The 19878-nt window shown below is 40.8% G+C and overlaps 1 protein-coding gene across 3 annotated transcripts in view; it reads left to right on the forward strand.

Moving 5' to 3' along the window:
• Nucleotides 1-19878, forward strand: part of BRF1 (BRF1 RNA polymerase III transcription initiation factor subunit) — a 179339-nt gene that overhangs the window by 125809 nt on the left and 33652 nt on the right. For all 3 annotated transcript variants that reach the window (XR_010606245.1, XR_010606246.1, XM_065635197.1), the window contains exons 12-15: nucleotides 5246-5307; nucleotides 7489-7570; nucleotides 7661-7716; nucleotides 9589-9845. Coding sequence is in view for 1 of the 3 variants with exons in the window: in XM_065635197.1 (XP_065491269.1) it covers nucleotides 5246-5307; nucleotides 7489-7570; nucleotides 7661-7716; nucleotides 9589-9845 (457 nt within the window). In the remaining 2 variants the exon portion in view is untranslated. The remainder of the gene's footprint in view (nucleotides 1-5245; nucleotides 5308-7488; nucleotides 7571-7660; nucleotides 7717-9588; nucleotides 9846-19878) is intronic.

Below are 19878 nucleotides of genomic sequence, written 5' to 3' on the forward strand. Positions count from 1 at the left end.
TTCCCCTGCAGAAGGGTTCTTGTCCCCTCTGATCAGCTAATCAATTAGACTCTGGTGCGGTTGTGCGGTGCCTTTTTTGACGCTAAGCTGCCGCCTTCCCTTCGCGCTCCTTGCAGCTCCTGAAGTGGCACCGGCCCCGCTCATCAGATTGAGCCGCGAAAGCGTTTCTGCTCCATCACGTTCCTCCAACGATCTGCAGGAGCTTTCTGTGGCTCCCGTTGGTTTTAATCCCTCCCTGGAGAGCAGCAATCAATCCTGCTCAGGTCATTTTTTCCTTAAGGATTTTTGTTAGTGAAAAAGCCTCTGCCAACTATTTTCAGACTTTGTTGTGCACTAGCCCCGGAGTATTTCTTAAATGCTGGGGGTGCTTAGCATCTGGTGCTGTGCTGAATAGGTGGAAGGGTTCTTTGTTTAAACTCTTTCGGCTCTTTGACTGCTGTGAAATGGTGTGACAGAGGATGTATTTGCTGCATGGGACCAGAGCACCGAGTGCCTTCTGTTCTATCTGCTCCGGAGGATTTCCTGGGAAGTGTTCAGCCTCCATTTCTGTCTGTGAGGAAATCCTCTTATCTGGGCAGAGCAATAAATAGTGCTGCCTCCTGTAATAGAAACAGAAAAACACATTCTTCACATGGCTCTTTTTAAAAATGCGGGATTTAAAATATAGCAGTTGGAATGATTCTTCTCTAATAAATCCCCATAATAGTGTGCTATGTGTACATTTAACTAGCTGCACAGAGGCAGGGAGAGGGGGAGATGGCGTGTTAAAAGAGGGCTTAGCGTGCATTTAGTAATGACAAGAACAGTAAATAATCCTACAGGTTTACAAACCTAATCCCCTGTGTCTGATTGTAGCCCTCACGTCTACTAGAGCTGGTTGGAAAGATGTTAAAAGGCTGTAAAGAAAAGGCTTTTTGGGGTTTTTATTTTTAAATGTTGGGGGAGCTGGCTGGCTGGCTGGTGATTTTAAGTGCCGTGAATGTAGCTCATTCGGGGCCTTGATGGAAAGCTCTGGAAGTGCCCGTCCTCCTCTGCTTGCTACAGAAATGTTAGATGAGGATGAAGGAGGCTGCTCCTTCCTGCCTCACTCTATGCTCTTCCCAGCAGTACTTTCATTTAAGAACTGGATCGGGGATGGGGAGGGGTTGTTTTTAATGCCCGACTTATTTTTTGCCTGCGCTCTGCAGTAAAGTGGTTGTTTTTCCTAACAGGAGAAATCCGCGATGTCTAAGAGCCGTGCCACGTGATGCCGTTGCTTTTAAATAAGCTTTTAAGAGGTTGGACCAGATGTTGGCCACATCTGTGTTTTTATTTCGGCGAACGTTTCATTTCGACCCTTTTATTACAAGAGAAAATGATCATTTGGAAATTGTTTTGAAAAGTTTAGCAGCTGGGAAGATCTTTCTGGTATACAAAAAAGCAAGGGGTTTACTTTCCCTGCCGTGGAGTGAGCCGTATAAGATCGAGCAAACAGATATTTATGGCTGGTGGGGTCTACTCACGTTGGAAACGGTTGCCGTGAAAATTTTCAGCTCGAAATGAATGTATTCTGTTTTGAACTGGCATTCTGTAACAAAACAGGGAAAGCATTAAACTAGGGATTTGAAGGCACCTTCTCTTGTGAAAAGCCCCTCGTGTTTAATGATTGCCTGTCGCCTTGGCAGGAAAAAGGACGACTTGCCCGCAGAGGGATATCCTGTAATTACATCCTTTGCTGCTGTTATGGGGTCTAAGAAATGCTTATTACGTATAGCTTGCTTCTAGATTCTTCTCTGCAATTTACCAGTTGGAGAATGAGTTTTCCGTCCCCATTTCTAATTGATCCAGTGAGATAAACTAGCACCTAATTCAGTAACAAGTTGTATTTAAAATGACACGTGAAATTGTTCATGGTGCCTGAAATTACATCATTTTCAGTCTGGCTTATTAGGGCTGTGTAAAGGAGCAGACACCTACTGTACATATTAAATTTTAAACCTCCGATCCAAAAATATAGCAAGGTATAGGAGGAGCGAGGTGTTTAATGATGAATAAAAGCAGTGGCAGCTTGATTTCAGTGGGATATTTTTATTGTTCTTAAGGTGCTGTGGCAGTTTTTACAACAAAAAATTTTGGGATGCAGTTTTATGTAAAGTTGAGCAGTGACTTCAGTAGCTCTGTCACCACTTCCAAATTTTTATTTTCTAGCCTGCAATTTTCAAAACTTACTAGTGATTTCTGAAGTTGGCTCCCTTTATCCCAAATTTGAAGCCTGTGTAGATAGTTGACCTTTTACTTTCTCTAGTGCAATGAATATTGGGAAAAAAAAGAATCCTTTATTCGTTCAGATAAACCAAATTGAAAAGCTGCCTTTTTTTTGTTTGGCTGTTTTTTTTGCCCCCAAACCCTTGAGGGAACAAAAGCTAGATAACACAAAGACAGGGGAGGCCAACCCCCTTCTGTCCTACAACTTGGTGGTTAAAGCATTTACCCAGAGCATGGCAGACCCAGTTTGATTCCTATTTTTGCACAAACTCCTTCCGACCCAGGACACAGGTTATTCTGGCCTGGGCACGCTCTTACACTCTGCTGTCCAGCTATTTTATTTGGTGTAATGAACCATTTCTTGGACCCACGTGGACAGTCTCCTGGGAAGATGTCTCAGACAGTAGACTACAGTATTTACTCTTTTTCTTGGTGAATATTTAAGCATTTTGCTCACTGGAAATGTATATCTTGGTTGCATCAGGAGGGATGTATAATGCTGGTTTAGAGCATACCATGGGCTCCTGTGGGTGATGCAGAGCACCGTGATTCCTCTCTGTGTTTTGCGTGATTACTGTTTGCTAAAACATTTCCATTGAGTTATACTAAAGAGGCAGCGGACCACTGGGATGTATTTTGTCACCTGGCTTTTCCTCTCCAGCCTCGAGCCAGGGTGGGCTTTGCCATGTCCATGGGTCACATCCCTGCGTGCTGGGGCGTCTGCATGAGGAGCTGGTGGCCCTGGTGCCGAAAGTTCTGCTCTTATTGCGCTTCGGAGAGATGAGAGCAGAAGAAAAGCGTGTGTACTGAACACATGCATAGTCCTTATAAGATCTCAACACTTTTAAAGTATTTTAGGGGAGAAAAGTTGTAAAGCAAAACTGGTGCCTGGCGCTAAAGTACAGTGAATTTCTAAATGCAATGGCGGTGAAAAATGTTCCTTAAGGCCTTTTCAGTCACATTAGCATCAGATTGTCTGAATTGATAAATTTGATCTTACATTTACAAGGCAATCTCAGAAAAAAATTAGAGCTCAGTGTTATGTCGTTCCTTGTGACAAGGCATTTTTGTCAGGTCGAAACCTGTTTTGTGTATGACTTGGTATGGAAGGAGTTTAAAACTTTCTGTTGGTTGTTTAAGGTGGATTTTGAAAAGACGTTTGTAAGTGCTCAGTGTCTGATACCAATAAACGTCTGTTGAGCTGAGCAGCCAGACCCTTTACACCACCTCAAGAAGTGCAGCCTTTATTCGTAACCAAGTGTTAGGGTTGGATTCCCAACCCTGTGATTTCACATAGTTCAGGCCACTGGTTTACATGCCTGAGTTTTGCCAAGCAGAGCATCATTTGCATCTTCTGGGCATGCTCATAATTCCTACCTTTGCTTGTCTTCACCATTTGGTGCTCCTCAAGCCTTGAGAATCCACGTTGGGTCAAAGAGCTGCAGCTGCCTCCCCCCATCACTAGTCCAGCGCTGTGATGCTCAGGAGCTCTGCTCCAAGAGAATCACAGAATCATAGAACAGTTTGGGTTGGAAGAGACCTTCAAAGCTCATCCAGTGCCCCCCCTGCCATGAGCAGGGACATCTGCACCAGCTCAGGTTGCTCAGAGCCCCGTCCAGCCTGGCCTGGGATGTCTCCAGGGATGGTTCATCCACCACCTCTCTGGCCAACTTGGGCCAGTGTTTCACCACCCTCAAACATTTCTTCCTCATGTCCAGCCTGAATCTCCCCTCTTCTAATTTAAAACCATCACCCTTTGTCCTGTTACAACAGGCCTTGCTAAAACGTCCGTCCCCACCTTTCTTATAGGCCCCTTTTAAGTATGGAAAGGCCACAACAAGGTCTCCCTGGAGCCTTCTCTTCTCCAGGCTGAACAGCCCCAGAAAGCACCAGGCTGGGAAATCCAACCATTCAAAGTTCTTGGTTTGTGGGGAGACACATCCCCAGGACTGGGGGGCAGGAGCCATGAAGATGCCAGGCTGTTCTGCAGCATTTCAGTTTTAATTTGTTATTGCGGATTGTTGAAACTTAATTTGTTTATTTTTTCTGCAAGTAAACTGGTTAGGTCATCTCTTGTCTAGTCTTGGTTAGATGTAATAGAGGTGACCAAGAAGATTCCTTCATTCCCCTGCGTAAGTCTTTGTTGAATAATTTGTTTTCTTCTCTACCTGAGCTGTGATGTGGAAAATCAGGTTTTGCTGCTGTACACTGTGCCAGTCCCAAATTAGGCCTCAGTTCTGTGCTGTTATGCTTTTTAATGGATAGAATATTTAAAAAAAAATTGTTTTCAGAAGAAATTTAATAAATACAACATTAGAAAAATTACAGTGAAACTGTAATTACAGAAACTCATTTTTATTTAACATTTATCTAGACCCCTCCTTCACTTTTTAAAGTTATTCTAAAATTTGGAAATGTTTTAATAATTCCCATTTTGCAGATAGAAAAACTAATACCCATCTTTTTACAGAACTGGTATGAGGTAAGTGTTTCAAATAATGGTAGATCAAAATCAAGAAGAAAGCCATGCTATAGCTGTCAGCATGATGTGGTCCCTGCTGCTTCCCTGAAAACAGAAAATATTTTCTATGTCATAAGTATGGATGAATCGCTGACCTATAGGCTTTGACAGGGAAATTCATGTTATGATGAAAGAAAAATGGTCATCTTCCTAAAATTGATTCCCTAGCTTCTTGCTGAGTGTTTGTAGCTGTAAATTAAAATCGAGAAATAAAGGCAACTGGAAGTGTCCAACAGATTTTTAATACTGAAGAAGATTCCTGAATTTTAAATGAATTCAATGTGCTAAATTTGTGCACGTATGTCCCCCCGTATTGAAAATACTCGGCAACATGTTAAATCTCCTGGATGAACGCGGAAGGATGTGAATCTCTGAAGGACAATTGTTAAGTGTTACTGTACTGTAGAACTTAAATTGCGATTGATTTTGAACAAACATCTGCCTAATTAAAATGTGTTTGGTTTTTTTTATTTTCTGTAGATGAAAATACAGGAGATGGTGAATTAGATCTAAGTGGGATCGACGACAGTGAAATCGATCGGGTAAGGTGCCCTCGTATCCCGGTCCTCTCTGCATTTGGATATCTGGGAATGAAAAATGGTTCTTATCTAGTTTCTTCTCTCCCATCAATGCCTCTTCACTCTGATCTATAGAGAGGGTCAAGTGGTGTCAGTAATCTGAGATCAAAACTTAGATTCACGCACACCTGTGAATTTGGTGTTTCTTGCGCATTTTATGTATCTATGGGACTGCTGCTGCTGCTCACTCTCACCATGCTGGAATAATGATGTTTTAGAATGTCTTTTATTCTGAAGAAGGACTTTTTAAAGTTTGATGGAGCTCTACATTCATTATTTAATTAAGATACATTCAACATAGGAGGCTGCCATGGAAACCAAACTGTAAAATCAGCACGTACAGGTTCTGCGTTCTTTCAAATATTTCTGTAACATTTTCTGGATTTATTATTATTTGTGTGACAACTTTACCATATAGCCTGGGTATGACAGGCAGCTGTGCCGAACGGCTTGTTGAAGGCCACACAGAAGATCAGCGCTCGAACATGCAACAGAGTCCGGCTTTCCTGACTGAGCCTAATGCCCTCTGCAGCCACCACGCTGGTTTAAACTGTAATTTGAACACATAATGCCAGTGCTAAAAACTCCCTTTGGGGTACAAAATCATTGAGAGCGATGAGATTGCATAGGGGTTACTGATCTGCAGAACGTTGTTGGCGATGGATGAAGGAGCAGGAACATGCTCAGCTTGACTTCAGCCGTGAAGCCGGGTTTTGCTAGGCTGGGTGTTAGGAGGGCTCTTGTGAATCAAGCAGATGCGATATGGAGGGAGCGGGGAGGCTGAAGGTTTTCAATATAGCAATTCCATAATTTAAACAATCGCAAGGGAAGAACAAGCACATTTTCTCCTCCTCCTAGGCTCTGTGATGAGCTCATAACTCTGCTTTTACGACCTCATGTTCATTTCCGTCACAATAGCTTGTAATATTGTAAGCCAAAGATTTCGAACACCCTAAAAGCACAAGAAGGATGAATAACTGAGCTGGGAGGGAGTTCTACTATTATGGCTCACCTTTAATAGAAGCAGATGAAAGAGTGAAAATATTGGTCTGATAAACCAGCACTTGCACAGCCGTCTGCTCACCTCATTTGCCCTCAGAGGAGAAACTCCTCCTTGAATTAGTTTCATTTGACTCAAGTTATTTTTCTCACAAAATCCTGTATGTACGTTTTACTTCAGAGAAAAACTTCCAATTCTCAAACCCCTAAGATGGAGAAATCTCAACTTGTTTTTCTTGCACTTAAGCTTCGTTTTACAAGTCTTGGTTCCGCTACTTGAAAATACAGTGTCTTGTTCGTGAAGGATGCCCCGATTTGTCTTCTCTTTTCTGCTGAAGTTCTTCACTCCCAAACAGCACCAACCGTAGAGAACTTCTGTTTCACGGACAGTTGTGCTAAATATTGGGTTTATTTTTACATTTAAATAATTGAAGAGAAGATCTATCTACCAACCTGCCAGCCTGCCTGCTGCCTACCTGTTTGTTTCTGTAATTCATATTGATAGTTCTAGACATGTTTTACAGCTCCACACCTACTAATGATGTTACCGAGACTACGTGGAGTTAACTGAAAGAGGCTTATACGTGGTTACTGAAACTAGCTCTCTAAAACCTAGAGGACTAAAACTCCAGCATCCTAAGCTGGTTTCATTCACACAGATGTGGCCAATGAACTAATAATCTCAGTAACTGCACCCAAACCTCCACAGAAACCTACCCAGAAGGCACATGTTTCTGTTTTGGTAGCACGGGGCAAAGGTTCCCAAACTGTTCTGAATTACAGACCACCATCAACAAGCAGAATTACTTGCAGACGACCATGTTGTCATGATACCGTCTCACATCATCTGAAAAAGATCACAAACCCAGGATCATTTTAGGTTAATTACAGAGCACGTACAACGAGTCCTGGATGGGTTTTGGTCACCCCATCATAGTTTGGAAACCAAGCACTGTTTTTTGAAAACATGTCGTCGTTTTTTGCCAGCTTTAGAAGTTACTAGAAATGCTCTCTGGTTGTCACATCTTAGTCATGTTTTCTTTTATTAATATATTTATTGACCTTGCCAGTGGTTTTTCAATTTGGTTTTGCTCTATGGTTTTCAAGTTGATTTCTGAAAGTAGATAAACTTGTTTTGTCTTTTAGTATATACTTAACGAAACAGAAGCTCAGATAAAAGCAGAGCTGTGGATGAAAGAAAATGCAGATTATTTGAAGGAACAGAAAGGTAAGTGACTGGGTTCTCCTTTTGGCTGGTGTTTCTGAAATCTGCAGTCTGTGTAATCTTCATGCTGGTTACCCTTTTGTCATCTTTCAGAAAAGGAAGCAAGAATAGCAAAAGAAAAAGAACTTGGGATTTATAAGGAACACAAGGTATTAAACTGTGTGCTAATTGTGTCTGTTTGAAAATGTCCTGGAAATTCATTACATTTGCTGATCAGCTCCATGATGTATGGGCATAATGGTACAGGTCATCGCTAAACAAGCGAAAGCTTTTGTATCTCTACCTGTTACTGAATTACAAGGCTATAATTTTTCAGGTGGTGAGTAAAACACTTTCTTGCCCAAACTTTTATTTTAAATTGCTATTATGAGAAAACTGTGCATGGCAAAGTCAGAGCTAGCTTTTTGCATTTATGATTGCTGTCCCAATTGCTTACTTATTTAAATACAGGTCTTAAGACATGCCTAATATTTTTTTTAACATGTGCATGGGTAATTTGTTTGTACTTGCCATAACTTCAGTAGCTTTCTTTGCTCTTACAATAATGATTTCTTTATGAAGAACTGAACAGATCCTTGTTACAGTCACTTGAAGGAATATTTTGTTCTACCTTTCATAAAGAATGCAACAGTTATGTTAACAAATGGCATGTCCTGTCTCCATCTTTAGCAGTTTAAAGCAGCCTAATTGGCTGTATATTCACGATTTATGGCATTAGTATTTTGTGTAATTGAGCAAGTGACAAGTCAAATCTTCCACATGCAACTAAAATCCGTGTTAGTTTTTAGTGCTTATATCCTCTATCTTTTTTTCTGACTAATGCAAAAGACAGAGTTTCCTACTTCCCCTAGGTATTTCAATAATAAAAACAAAGCCAGACAATGAAACACTGTTTCACGCATCAGAGTTTCTCATTCATCCTGCGCTTACACAGACATGGCAGGCTACCAGCAATTTTTAAAATTGTATAACTTTTTGGCACCGCCAAGTAACCCAAACACCCACCTTTTTGTTCGAACAACACAGGAGTTTTTCTCTGACTCCGTATTGTTTCTGACAGCTCGAGTAGAACTTGATTAATATAGTGCTTTCCAATTTCAAGGTAGCACTTGACCCGTGTAGGTAAACAGAGGGTCTATTATCCATTAAAAATAAATCTCCTGCAGAGCTTGGTGTTAAAACCTTCCTTTGAAAAGGAAAATGCTGAGTGAGAAACAGAGGTTCTTTTTTTTTTTTTTTTTTTCTGTATGTACCCAGGCATGGGGCATGGCTGGAAACGTTCTCGGGTGTCGTTTCTCTTTGGCTCTGCACAGCATCAGCCTCGCCGTGTGACGCTGGCCTTGGGCTGGGCAGCTGCAGGTGACGTTGTCACTGCCAGTGACATTGCTGCTGCAGGTGTCGTTGTCACTGCACTTGTGTGTCTGCAGCCTCCTGCTTCCCATCGTCGGCATTGATCCCAGTCCACGCTTAGAAAGCTGCCGTGATTTTAATATTCTTGGCCTTTCGCAGTGTGGAGGAGTTGGGCAGATGGTCTCCCACACCGCATTTGGACTTGATATAAAATACCATTGCCATTTCGTTATGGAGTTGTCAGTGCTTAGGAGAGTCGTGGCCAAGCTCAACTCTTGCTTTAAAGGCAATTTTAGCAGGAGAATTTCTTTATTTACATGCTGGGTGATACTATCAGGGTCCCTGTTCCTGTAGCAGGAGTTCACTCCATTTTTTTTCCATGCGTGAGAAATGGCCCGTGTTCCTCCTCTGGCAGCATTACAAATACTAAGTAAAGAATTTGTAATAAACTGCGTGGGCATTTGGCAAAAAGCAAACACTTATCTCTTGGAGAAAACAGACCTCTCAGTCCCAGTGAGTGGCAGGAGAGGGAGCGCTGGCTTAGCCCCACCGCGTCGCCTGCATCCCCGCATCAGCAGCACCTGAGCCGGGGCTGCTGACCCGCAGCTCGCCCTTCTGCTTCACAGAAACTTTGTTTGTATCTACATCACTAATTTTATATTTTAATTAAGCCAAAGAAATCTGCAAAGAAGCGGGAGCCAATTCAAGCCAGCACAGCAGGAGAGGCAATTGAAAAGATGTTAGAACAGAAGAAAATCTCGAGTAAAATTAATTATAATGTGCTAAGGGACCTGAACAGCAAAGGAAGTAACACACCAAAGAAAGAGGATGACAGCACTGATGACAGCACCAACACCAAGAAGCTGTCAAGAAGAAAATCTATTGCCAGTAGGAGTATAGCCAACCCTGTAAACAGTGTGGGAAAAAGGTACTGCAATTGTTCATTTATATTTCTGTCTGTGAGACTGTCTATGTATCTTTCTGAGCCAGACAATGTAGGGACTGAAACATTTGTTTGAGGCTAAAATAATGTCGAGGCTCTGTTTTTATTTATTTTGCCTGGAGTGTCACAGCAGCACCTTATTTATAGATCACATATCAGAAGGCTGCTTTGGTGTGAGTTAATCATCCTGAAGCCGAAAAAAAAAAATCAATGGAAATTCATAAATGTGAATCTTTCAGCCAGGGACACCTTTTCTTCATATACTCCTGCCATTTGCTGTCCTTCCTTTCTAAATTGTCTGTATCAGCTGAAATGACACTAAATGTTCAAAAGCTTTGGTTTTTTGCTTGATTTGAAAAAATATAGTTCCCATCTGTTTTGACAGCTATCTGGTTTGATTAGCTTTTATTTTAGTTTTATTCCAAACTTTTGTTGTTAATTGATGACACAAATGTAAAGCTTTACAGTAAATACGCATGTCGGTTTTCTGGTCGGAATTTGCAAATGTTTTATAGTGTGATGAAAGCTACTGTTTTAATGAGTAAAATATTTGACTTGCCAAGCAGATTTGTCGTGTGCTGTAAAGTGTATAAGGAGGTTGATGTGTCCTATCCGAATTAGTCAAGTATTTTTTTCGTCTCCAGTTTATGAAATCATGTTGGCTGATCGTTTGCATCATGCCTAAGTGTAGTAATTTCTTACTTAGATGTTATTTATGTATTTGTTTGTTTAGCCGCTGTCTTAAAGGCCTGGCTTTTTGCTCCCAGAAGTACAGGTATTTAATTCTGAAACGTAAAATGGTGTCTTTGCACCGTAGTTCGGATTTAGCTCTGTGTTGCAACCAGATACAGGGTCGGGGAGGGCAGCCAGCCACAAAGTGCGAGAAATCGTCTATTTGTACAAGAAGGGCAGACGTAGGATACCTGAAAATGTGAAGCTGGGAGGGATAGTCAGTGGACGTCTCTCAGAAGCTGAGCAAAATAAGAATGACTAGACCTAAAGCTCTTATTTTGACTTCATTTGACAGTGTGGCCGGCAGCGCGGTCTTCAATTTTTGGCTGAGAAGCCGAGTGCCGACGCCAAAGCTAAGCTTTGGCGTCGGCACTCGGCTTCTCAGCCAAAAATTGAAGACCGCCTCACTGTCACCTGGATACAGGTTTTTGCAATGCACCGAGCATCTTTTCCTTCTTTATTCTGTATTTTTACCAAGATGGCTTCATCCTCCTTCAGCTTCTCACCCTTAGTATCAACAGCTTTGCTTTCCAGTTCTGGACTCGCTGTGGGTTTTAGTCTCCTGTGTAAGTTACTACTTAAGATCACGTGTAAGGACCCAAGCACAGACGTTTTCCACTAGCGAGAGTGAAGATGCGTTGCAGATTAACTAACAGCGCTTAGCCTATGCTTTATTTGGATTTAATAGTTAGTAATGAGCCATGTTTCTGGTATTTCTAGTAAAACGCGGCCGATTTGGTTGTCTGAAATGATATGCTGCGATGGGACGCAGGGGCAGGTCAGGATCCCGGTTGCGTTTCAGGGCTCAGCAGTAACATCCACACTCGAACTGCTTTGCCACGGCCAAACCTTGTCCCTCCTGGGGTTTGCAGAAACGCTGGGCACTCGGAGCTCCTGTTGAAGTCAGCGTGTTAAACCCTTTAGCAGGTGTTAAACTCTTTGGAAAATCATGCCATAAATATTTAATTTAACAGTGGTGCAACTTGAAAAGGTTTCTGAATAAATACGAATCAGTATTTTCCAAAAGCAGCTAATAAAACATGTTTATTTTTCCTCTTGAGAGCGTAAAGTACGTCCTTAAGATGCATAACAGAGTTTCCTGATGATGATTAGCAGATCTCAGTTACAATGAATTTTGTGGCAGAACACTTCAGAGGAGGTTGGGGATACAAACAGATACATGAGTTCAGGAGATTTTGCACTCCAGAATCAGGCAGCGTTCTTGCTTAAATAACACCAAGGACTTGGCAAAACATTAGTTGGACTTTTTTCTTTTTTTTCTTTCTCACAATTAAAGACTTATGACATACTTGTGATTTTTTTGCTGGTAGTCTAAATGCCATGCCTTTTAAATGGCATGCATAAATTTCTGTGTTCTGCATTGTTCTTATATGCCATGCATTCATTGCCTGTGTTCAGCTTTGTTCCTCTGAGAGGTGAATGGCTAAATACTTTCACAGTGATACAAAAATCATGGTAATTTATATGCAATTAATAATAATAAAACCCCTGAACATTGCTCATTAGAAAATGAATGAAGCACGTAATGTATCTTTATCCAGGAGGTGTTTGCAGAGATCCGGGTAACCGTTTTGATTTGTAGTGATTTAGAGTCCTGCGTGTTTATCTTTAGATGTCTTAAATATTTAGTAGGCTGCATTTGACTGCAGTAGCACTTTGCATAACCGTGCTTTGATCCAGTCCTTCAGTTCTTCTGACTTAGAGTCAGATTTTAAATAGCTCGTGATTTAGCCCTGATCTCAATTAGAAGGTAGGAAAATAGATCTTTTTTTTTTTTAATTTAAAAAATATCCTTGTTGCTTTCCTTTTGCAAGCCAAGATTTTACATACCTCACTAGGCTTGGACAGATGATGGAACCAAGTTTGTCATGTGTCTCAGGAATCATCTTAATATACAGTATGTAGCACCCTGGAAATAGAAAGTTGATCTTCATCTCCATCTTTCTAATTGTCACTTGCTATAAAATACTCTGCACTGTTATTTCTGCATCAAGAACTTCAGATTATCTCAAAAAAATGGTTACCGCAGCCAGACATGGTACAATCTCTGGGTGGTTTTTCTTTTTTTTAATATGGTGCAAAATAACAGTTATAGTGTTAATCCATTAAAATACTGGGAAAGCTTTTGTTTACTGATGTGATAATGATAAGCAAATTTTACAGCCTTGTAAAAAGTTGTTGATTTGCAAGAAATTTAGAAAGAGCTGGAATGCTCAGCGTGGTCCTGGGAGCACACTTAAACTGGATATTCTTTCAGTTGGTGGCTCTTTTAATACAGCTTTATTGCTATTATATTCACTCTTAATAGTTATTTGGATTCCAAAGATGATATAGTTTATCTACATGTTATTTCATTTACAAAATCCTGATTTTGAAGTCTCAGCAGTGCTTAGTATTTCTGAAATTTTGTTAGGAAGGTACTTTGAAATAATTCTTCCAAAGATCATGCAGATTACTCCTTTGAAGAGGAGTAGGCATTATATACATCAATATGTTGAGAAGCAACCTGGATTTTTGAACAGGTTTCTTTACCCTGAATGCTATTCAAGTTTTTCCGTTTTAGAAAAAAGCGTGCTTTTCTCGGACACGTCTGCCAGAATTATACTGGGGTTTTACTTGTTGTATCTATCAAGATGGTGGAAGATTGGTAATGACAATGTAAGTAATTTTAGGAAATGTTATGTTGCGTGGATATATTTCATTACATTTCTTAATGCATTTTTGTTGCAGTGGGTATCACGATTGTTGCTTCATACACAAAAGCCATTTCATTCTCTGTGTGTTAGAGATGTGGCATGGTGGATGTTACTGTAATAGATGCTGCAACTTCAAATTCAATTACCAGTTGCACAGTTTATTTTCCCTAATGTCTTCAGTGCATATGAAGCATAAGAATAATATGTCGAACTCCTAGAAAAGAACAATTGCCACTTCGAGCTACTTGAAACCTGAACTCCAGTTAGAGCTGTGCTGTGCTCTGCAGCTCTTAAAGTCCAGTAAAGAGGGTTTTTAGGACTAGAAGCTTTTGCTTAGAAGCTTAATAATTTATTTGATATTTACTGGGGCTGAATCTTACAACATTACTTGTGAAGTGAAATGTGTTGTACCAAGAAAATGCGGGAACAAGAAAGCTTTCAAGTCACTACTTTTTAAAAATTTTAAGCCTATTTATTGCTGTGTGCTTGAAATTGGTAATGATATCAGAAAAGACAGGATATATTATCAGGGGAATAAATGTGTCAGGTTAATCTTCTGAAGAATTTGCCTTGGAAGAAATGAAGCAGGACTACGAAGGACAGCTGAATCCGTTGTAATGAAACAACGTTGTTCTGAATGGAAGCGTATGAATATATAATAGAAAACCAAATCATGCCTGCTCTGAAATGACAAAAGCCCTTGGAAGAGATCTCAGATTTTATTAGCTTTGGAAATTCACCTCCAAATTCTCTCCATGGTGTGACTTGTATTTACCGACTATCCATTTTACTGGTACACGTTGGCACGTGGTTCCACCTGTGCTTCGAAGCCACGGGACCTGGGTATTATCTGCTCCGGTTACATTTTTGTTGGCTCATCATTGGCATCATGATTCCAGAAAAATCCCCTTTATTATGTCTATAATGCTTTTCCACAGCCTAGGTTTTGGCATCTCATTTAACCTGATAAATTACATGGTACTTTCTTGGCTCTGGTTGGAATCACCTTCCCCCAGGGGGGTAAAATACGGGCAGAAGCCTCGTTTAGGTACTTTGGAGGAGGGAGCCTCGGGAGCACGGCCCCAGCTACCCCCAGCTCCCACCTCTGTTGCAGTTGGCCCCGGCTGGTGTCCAGGATGGGAATATTAACCCATAAAGTAGAAGTTTGTTTCCATCTCATTGGCTTTGCCAGATTCTTTTTGGTAACTCTATGGGAGAGAGGGAGATGGGGTGCTGTTTATCACACCCAGCCTGAAAAATTCCTCTTCACTTGTTGATACTGTGGATGTCCAGCAGAATCTGTATTTCTTTCTCCTGGGGAATAAGGAGGGAAGAAGCCCCAGGCCAGCCGTTTCCCTCACATCCAGGATCACTGATAACCATAAGCACATTATTTGTAGTTTTACTGTTTAGGCGAGTGGAGATGATGTGCTCAGTGCCCTGCCACGTCCTGGTTGGGTGCTCCTAGCTAATGTCCTGAATGTTTATTCTACATCGGCTATGCCTTATAGTTTATTTTTATAAACCCAAAGCAAGTGGGTTTTTTAATGTACGATATTTTTAGTTTATTTTACACTACGAGACCGGTATTTGTGGAGGGGAGGAGCATGAGCTCATGTTTTCCAGATGACACAGATTGACCCAAACCAGTGTGAAACAAAGCCCAACTTGAATAATTCAAGGGATTCCGGGGTGTCTGAAAAAACCTCTATATCTGTTAGACTGAGGTGATTATAAAGGTTAAAGAACTCTTGATTGACTGTGTCAAGAAGAGAGTTGCTATTTCAGAACCTTTTTCATTAGGAAAAATGACATTGCAGTAGTGGTTTAAAAATTTGAGAATGAATATTTTAGAAGGTCATTGACTGCAACTGATGCAATGGAGCCTGGTGGGCTGATGGGCACCTACAGGGAGCGATTGTTTTAGCAGGTTGGCAATGGGTGATGGAGCAGAGCTGCTGAAGAGGGACAAGTCTCTGTGTTGGGAAGCTTTTGAGAGAGAGTCTTTTCCATGCTGACTCTGGTGGCATGCATTCCCTGTACAAATTGGTCCTTCGAGGTGGGATCTTAAGGGGGTTTTTATGTGCTTTAATTTTTCCGCCATATATTTTTATTTTTCAGAATTGCCTTCAGCTCTTTGTCTAATTTACCTTTGATAACTTGTTTTTCTCTCTCTGCTTTGAAGTCTATTACATGACTTGAAATTCATGTGTATTTACTCAAAGTGAGAAATGTTATTTCTTGTCTTGTTGTGCTTCAGGCCTTCTTTTTATATGTGACTAGTTCACTAGCACCAATTTCCCACCTGGAATAAAATTCCTCACAGAAGATACTGGCAGTACTTGTTGAGATGGTACTTAGGAGTTTCTTCTATAGCTTAATTATTATTTGCTTGGTATTTTTGGCCTTTCCTGTGGAAGCAGTCTCCTGTTGGCTACAGGATTAACCAGACTCTGATTTCTGGGTATGAATGTACATATGGGAGCCTTCCCATTGAGAGTGTGGAGTCAGCTTTTGGTTTGAATTTTATGTACGTGGTGAATAAATTCACTAACCACTTTGACATAACCGTTTTCTTACGTGAGCTGCGCTTTGAGAATTTCTTTGGAGTGTAATTTTATGTATGTTTGTGCTTTGCTGTGGTATATAATCATTTAAATCAAAGGTTAATCAAAATGATTAGTCATTTTGAACAGGAAAACTGTGACATTTGGTAAGTACCTCCACTTAAAATAAATCTTACCAGTATTTTCCAGTCTTGTAACTTTTCAAGGGACAAGCTTGCACAAATTATGTTTAGTATTTTATTTACAAAAAGCAAAGCCAAGAAAAAAATGAATTCAAGACTTCCAAGGTTCTGCTTTTCAAGCCATGCATCTGCCTTATTAAAGTTAGCTGTACGGGGGAGAGCTTTCCAAGTGACCTTGAAAGGAGCTGACACGTGCATGTACTTGTTCACAGTTGATTTGAGGAGTTGATCTAGTAAAGCCTGTAGCACTGTTGTAACCTGGCTAATGCTGCAGGTTACTGCTGTTCACGTGAGCTAAGCAGCCTTTTGTAATAAGGAGATAAATCAGAGACAAGGACTGGGAAGAAACATATCTGACCCAACATGTTTTAAAATGAGCGTGTGTTTTTAACTTCTGAAGGCTAAAATGTGACGACCGAGAGCCTTTCCCTCTTTATTAAGTGAGGACACAGGAGGAACAATGCATTTCTTCTGTGTGTAGCACCATGGTCCTGAGAGGACGCGGAGTTAAGCAGATGCAACCGCGAGACTGGGGAGGCAAGAACCAGCAGACTGGCCGGGGAATGGTGCGGCAGGTGATCCCGTTACCCTCAAATTCATTTCTCTTGACACTGAGATAGGACAGAAGGATGGAGAAAGAATTTTTTTTTTTTTTCCCCAGAAAAAGGGAAAAAAATAAAACCAGTTCCCCAAACCCATCCTTCCAGAAGCTGGCTGACGTTTGTCAGGATTTGATGCTTATTCTCATTACTCAGGCTACTTTGAAGACTGATTCCCCTGATACCAACGATAGCCTTTTTCTTGTCTGACGAGCATGATATCCCTAAAAATACAGCTGCAATAAACTCTGAAGCATGTACGGATGGTGTTTCGCGTGGTTGTGCTCCATACCACTGAGAAAGGAGCTCTTTTCCAGCCGTCATCCGGCCCCGCTTGCATCCCCAGCCCACAGGGTCTGGCTGCATTTGGGCTCCTGCTGCAGGAGCCGCTTCGGCCACCAACTCCCAGCTCATCTCAGCAGTTTCTCCTGCAACTCTGCACTTTTCTGCTGTGCGGCATTGCTTCGTTAGGGCGAGATTACCAAAAAGCTCATTCCTTCATCCTTCATCCCATCCTTTCCATCCTCCTGCAGGAGGTGAGTTACAGAATCGTTTTGCTCTTTCACACCTGTTCTGCCAGTGAGTTAAGAGAAATGAAGTTAAAGGATTTCTAGCTTGTTATGCTATTAAAATAGAGTATTTTTGCTGAGAGCCCCACTTTTGGAGTCATTCGGTTTTGAACACTGGAATAAAATGCCAATATTTCAGCAGGGCAACAAACCCACCGGTATTTTCGCCCTGTAGCATATAATTGGAGAGAAAAGTCCCTGGAACAGCTTAATAATAGGAGAAATAATGTAAAAAAAAAATAAAAGCGCCTTCTCGATGTGAACTGTACCAATTTGTGTAAGTTCAGTGATGCTGCAAATCTAGTTGTACATCATTCATTAAGAGCATTCAAATTTTATAGTACAGACGTTTAATGTTGTCAAGATTTGCTTTAGTGTAAGGATAAGGGAGCATGGTCCGCTGGGACTGCAGAGGAGTGTTCCTGAGCTGTCACTTATTTGGGCTTACGAGAACCTTTCATAAATATAAATCTAAATTAACCCTTCAAGATTGGGTGAGGACACATCTAGGCTTGTGCGAGTGTTTCAGCAATAACAAGCGTCTGCCAAATCCAGTGCTCGGTTCCATTTACCCCAAATGATTGAAATGCCTTCAATTTAAAACTAAAAAGGCATTGATCTGGTTCGACCTCGTGGCCCAGACCCAGGTCAAGTCTCCTTATTTTTACAGCAGCCTTCTTGTTTGTTTAATATAAATTTGATATTGCTTTTCCGCCTCCCACTCAAGAAAATCATCTCCGTGTTGGATTCCAGGGGAGGCCGACTGGGCAGTGCAAAAATGCAGAGAGGATTTTTGTGACTGCCTGAAATAATTTTGCCTTACGTTTTAAGACCAAATAGTAGCAATTTTAGCCCGGAAGATAATTTTGTGTGACAGTTGGATTGCGGACGCCTTGTTTTCCTATGTTCTCATTTTCAGGTTGGTTATAAGAAAATGCTCTGCGAGCTTTTTTCTTCCAAATTACACTCAGTAGGTCTAATGGGAGACTTAATATAAATATGTATGCGCAGTCTCTTGAACTTTAATAGTGTGTTAACAAAAATAGTTATATGTGCTGTGGGGGGTGAGGAGAGTGGGGAGAAACAAAGAAATAGAGAGTGTTATAGCTCTTGGTATCAAACCCTGGAGGTGCATGTCCTGCTGTCACGGCTGAGAGTGCTTCAGTGCTGGGAAATGCTCATTCTCAGTCTGTAGATTTTTCCGATTTATTTCTTTGTATTTTCACGGGTGGAAAAAGGTTGGTTTCTGAATTGATTTTCCTTTGACCCTGGTCCAGCAGAGTCTGCTTGTTGATCTTTACAGTGTATATATGCTCATTTTTTTAGTGTAAACCAAGGGGAGTGTATGTCTGCTACATTTTAGATTTGCAAATGAAGTTGAGTCTTCAGCGAATATTTCTAAATGTTGAAGGAAATGGAACAAAACACAGACAAAATTAACTGTTTCTCACTACAATATGGCATACGTTATTTTATGAAGACTAATACCCAAACTAGGAGAGCAGTCACATGAAGCATTTTGTTTCTTGATGTTTGTACTCATTGCCAGACCGCGTAGCTGGCAATCATTATGTGGTTGTGACTGCAGTTCTTTCACCATGGCTGGGTAAAGTATTGGAAAGTTATAGCAGTTTGTTGCAGAACTTGAAGTACTATTTGTTCACATAATATTTAACAGCATCTACGTAATTAGTTTTAAATTGGCCAATGTACTGTAACTTAGCCATTTATGTAAGTGCTGTTCCATTACCCAGTGATGTTTCTGGTGTGCTGACTGATTTCAGTTTTACCTTGCTGCAGCTGTTACTAAATATAGGGTGAAACATACTGAGATAACTTCTAAATGTTGTCTTGGAAGATATATGCAGCAAATTTAACATTTTCTTCTGTTGTTGAATTTCCAGTTTACTGTGAGTGAGAAATTTCTGCCCAGCGTTTTCCCCTTCCTCCAGTGCAACACAACGATAGACTGAACAAACCCATTGCCGTGCTCAGGACATGCAGGAACCAACATAACTTCTCCACTTGCTCTAGAGCCACCCATCTCCTCCTCTTCTCTCATACAGGCCCCTTCCTTGTGACCCAGAAAGAAGTAAGGGAGGAAAACACCGACTTTGACATATATTTTCAAATATAGATTTGAAATCTGTATTGATACTTGGAGTAGAGTGCAACCTTGCTGAGTTGGAGCACTGAAAGACGCTCGGACAGTGAGAGCGCTCAGGTCCCATACAGAAGTGTTGGGCATCTATAATATTTAATAGTTTGTTGTCTCTTTATTCAGAAACAGTTTTAGATGTGGTATTTATGTGAAAGAAATATATGCTACATTACAGCATAATGTTCTTTTAAGAAGTTATCAACGTATTTAATCTGAGTGTTTTGAGATCTGAAGTATGAAGGGCACGCATACAAATTTGGAAGCGGAATAAACTGGCATATTTATTTTGTAGGGTGATCTTTGCCTGTCTAGAGTGGTGACATGGTAGTTTTAATAGAAAAATGGCTTTATACGCTTCTGCATGGATTTTATCATGCAGCAATAAAGAAACAAAATAATTTGGAATCCAAACTAAAACTATCATTGCTGAAGTTGAGTGAGACTATCGTCAGGTTAAAGCTGTAGTTGAATCAATCAGTCATCTGATGAAT

Source organism: Caloenas nicobarica, chromosome 5, assembly GCF_036013445.1.
Source record: "Caloenas nicobarica isolate bCalNic1 chromosome 5, bCalNic1.hap1, whole genome shotgun sequence".
NCBI lineage: Eukaryota > Metazoa > Chordata > Aves > Columbiformes > Columbidae > Caloenas > Caloenas nicobarica.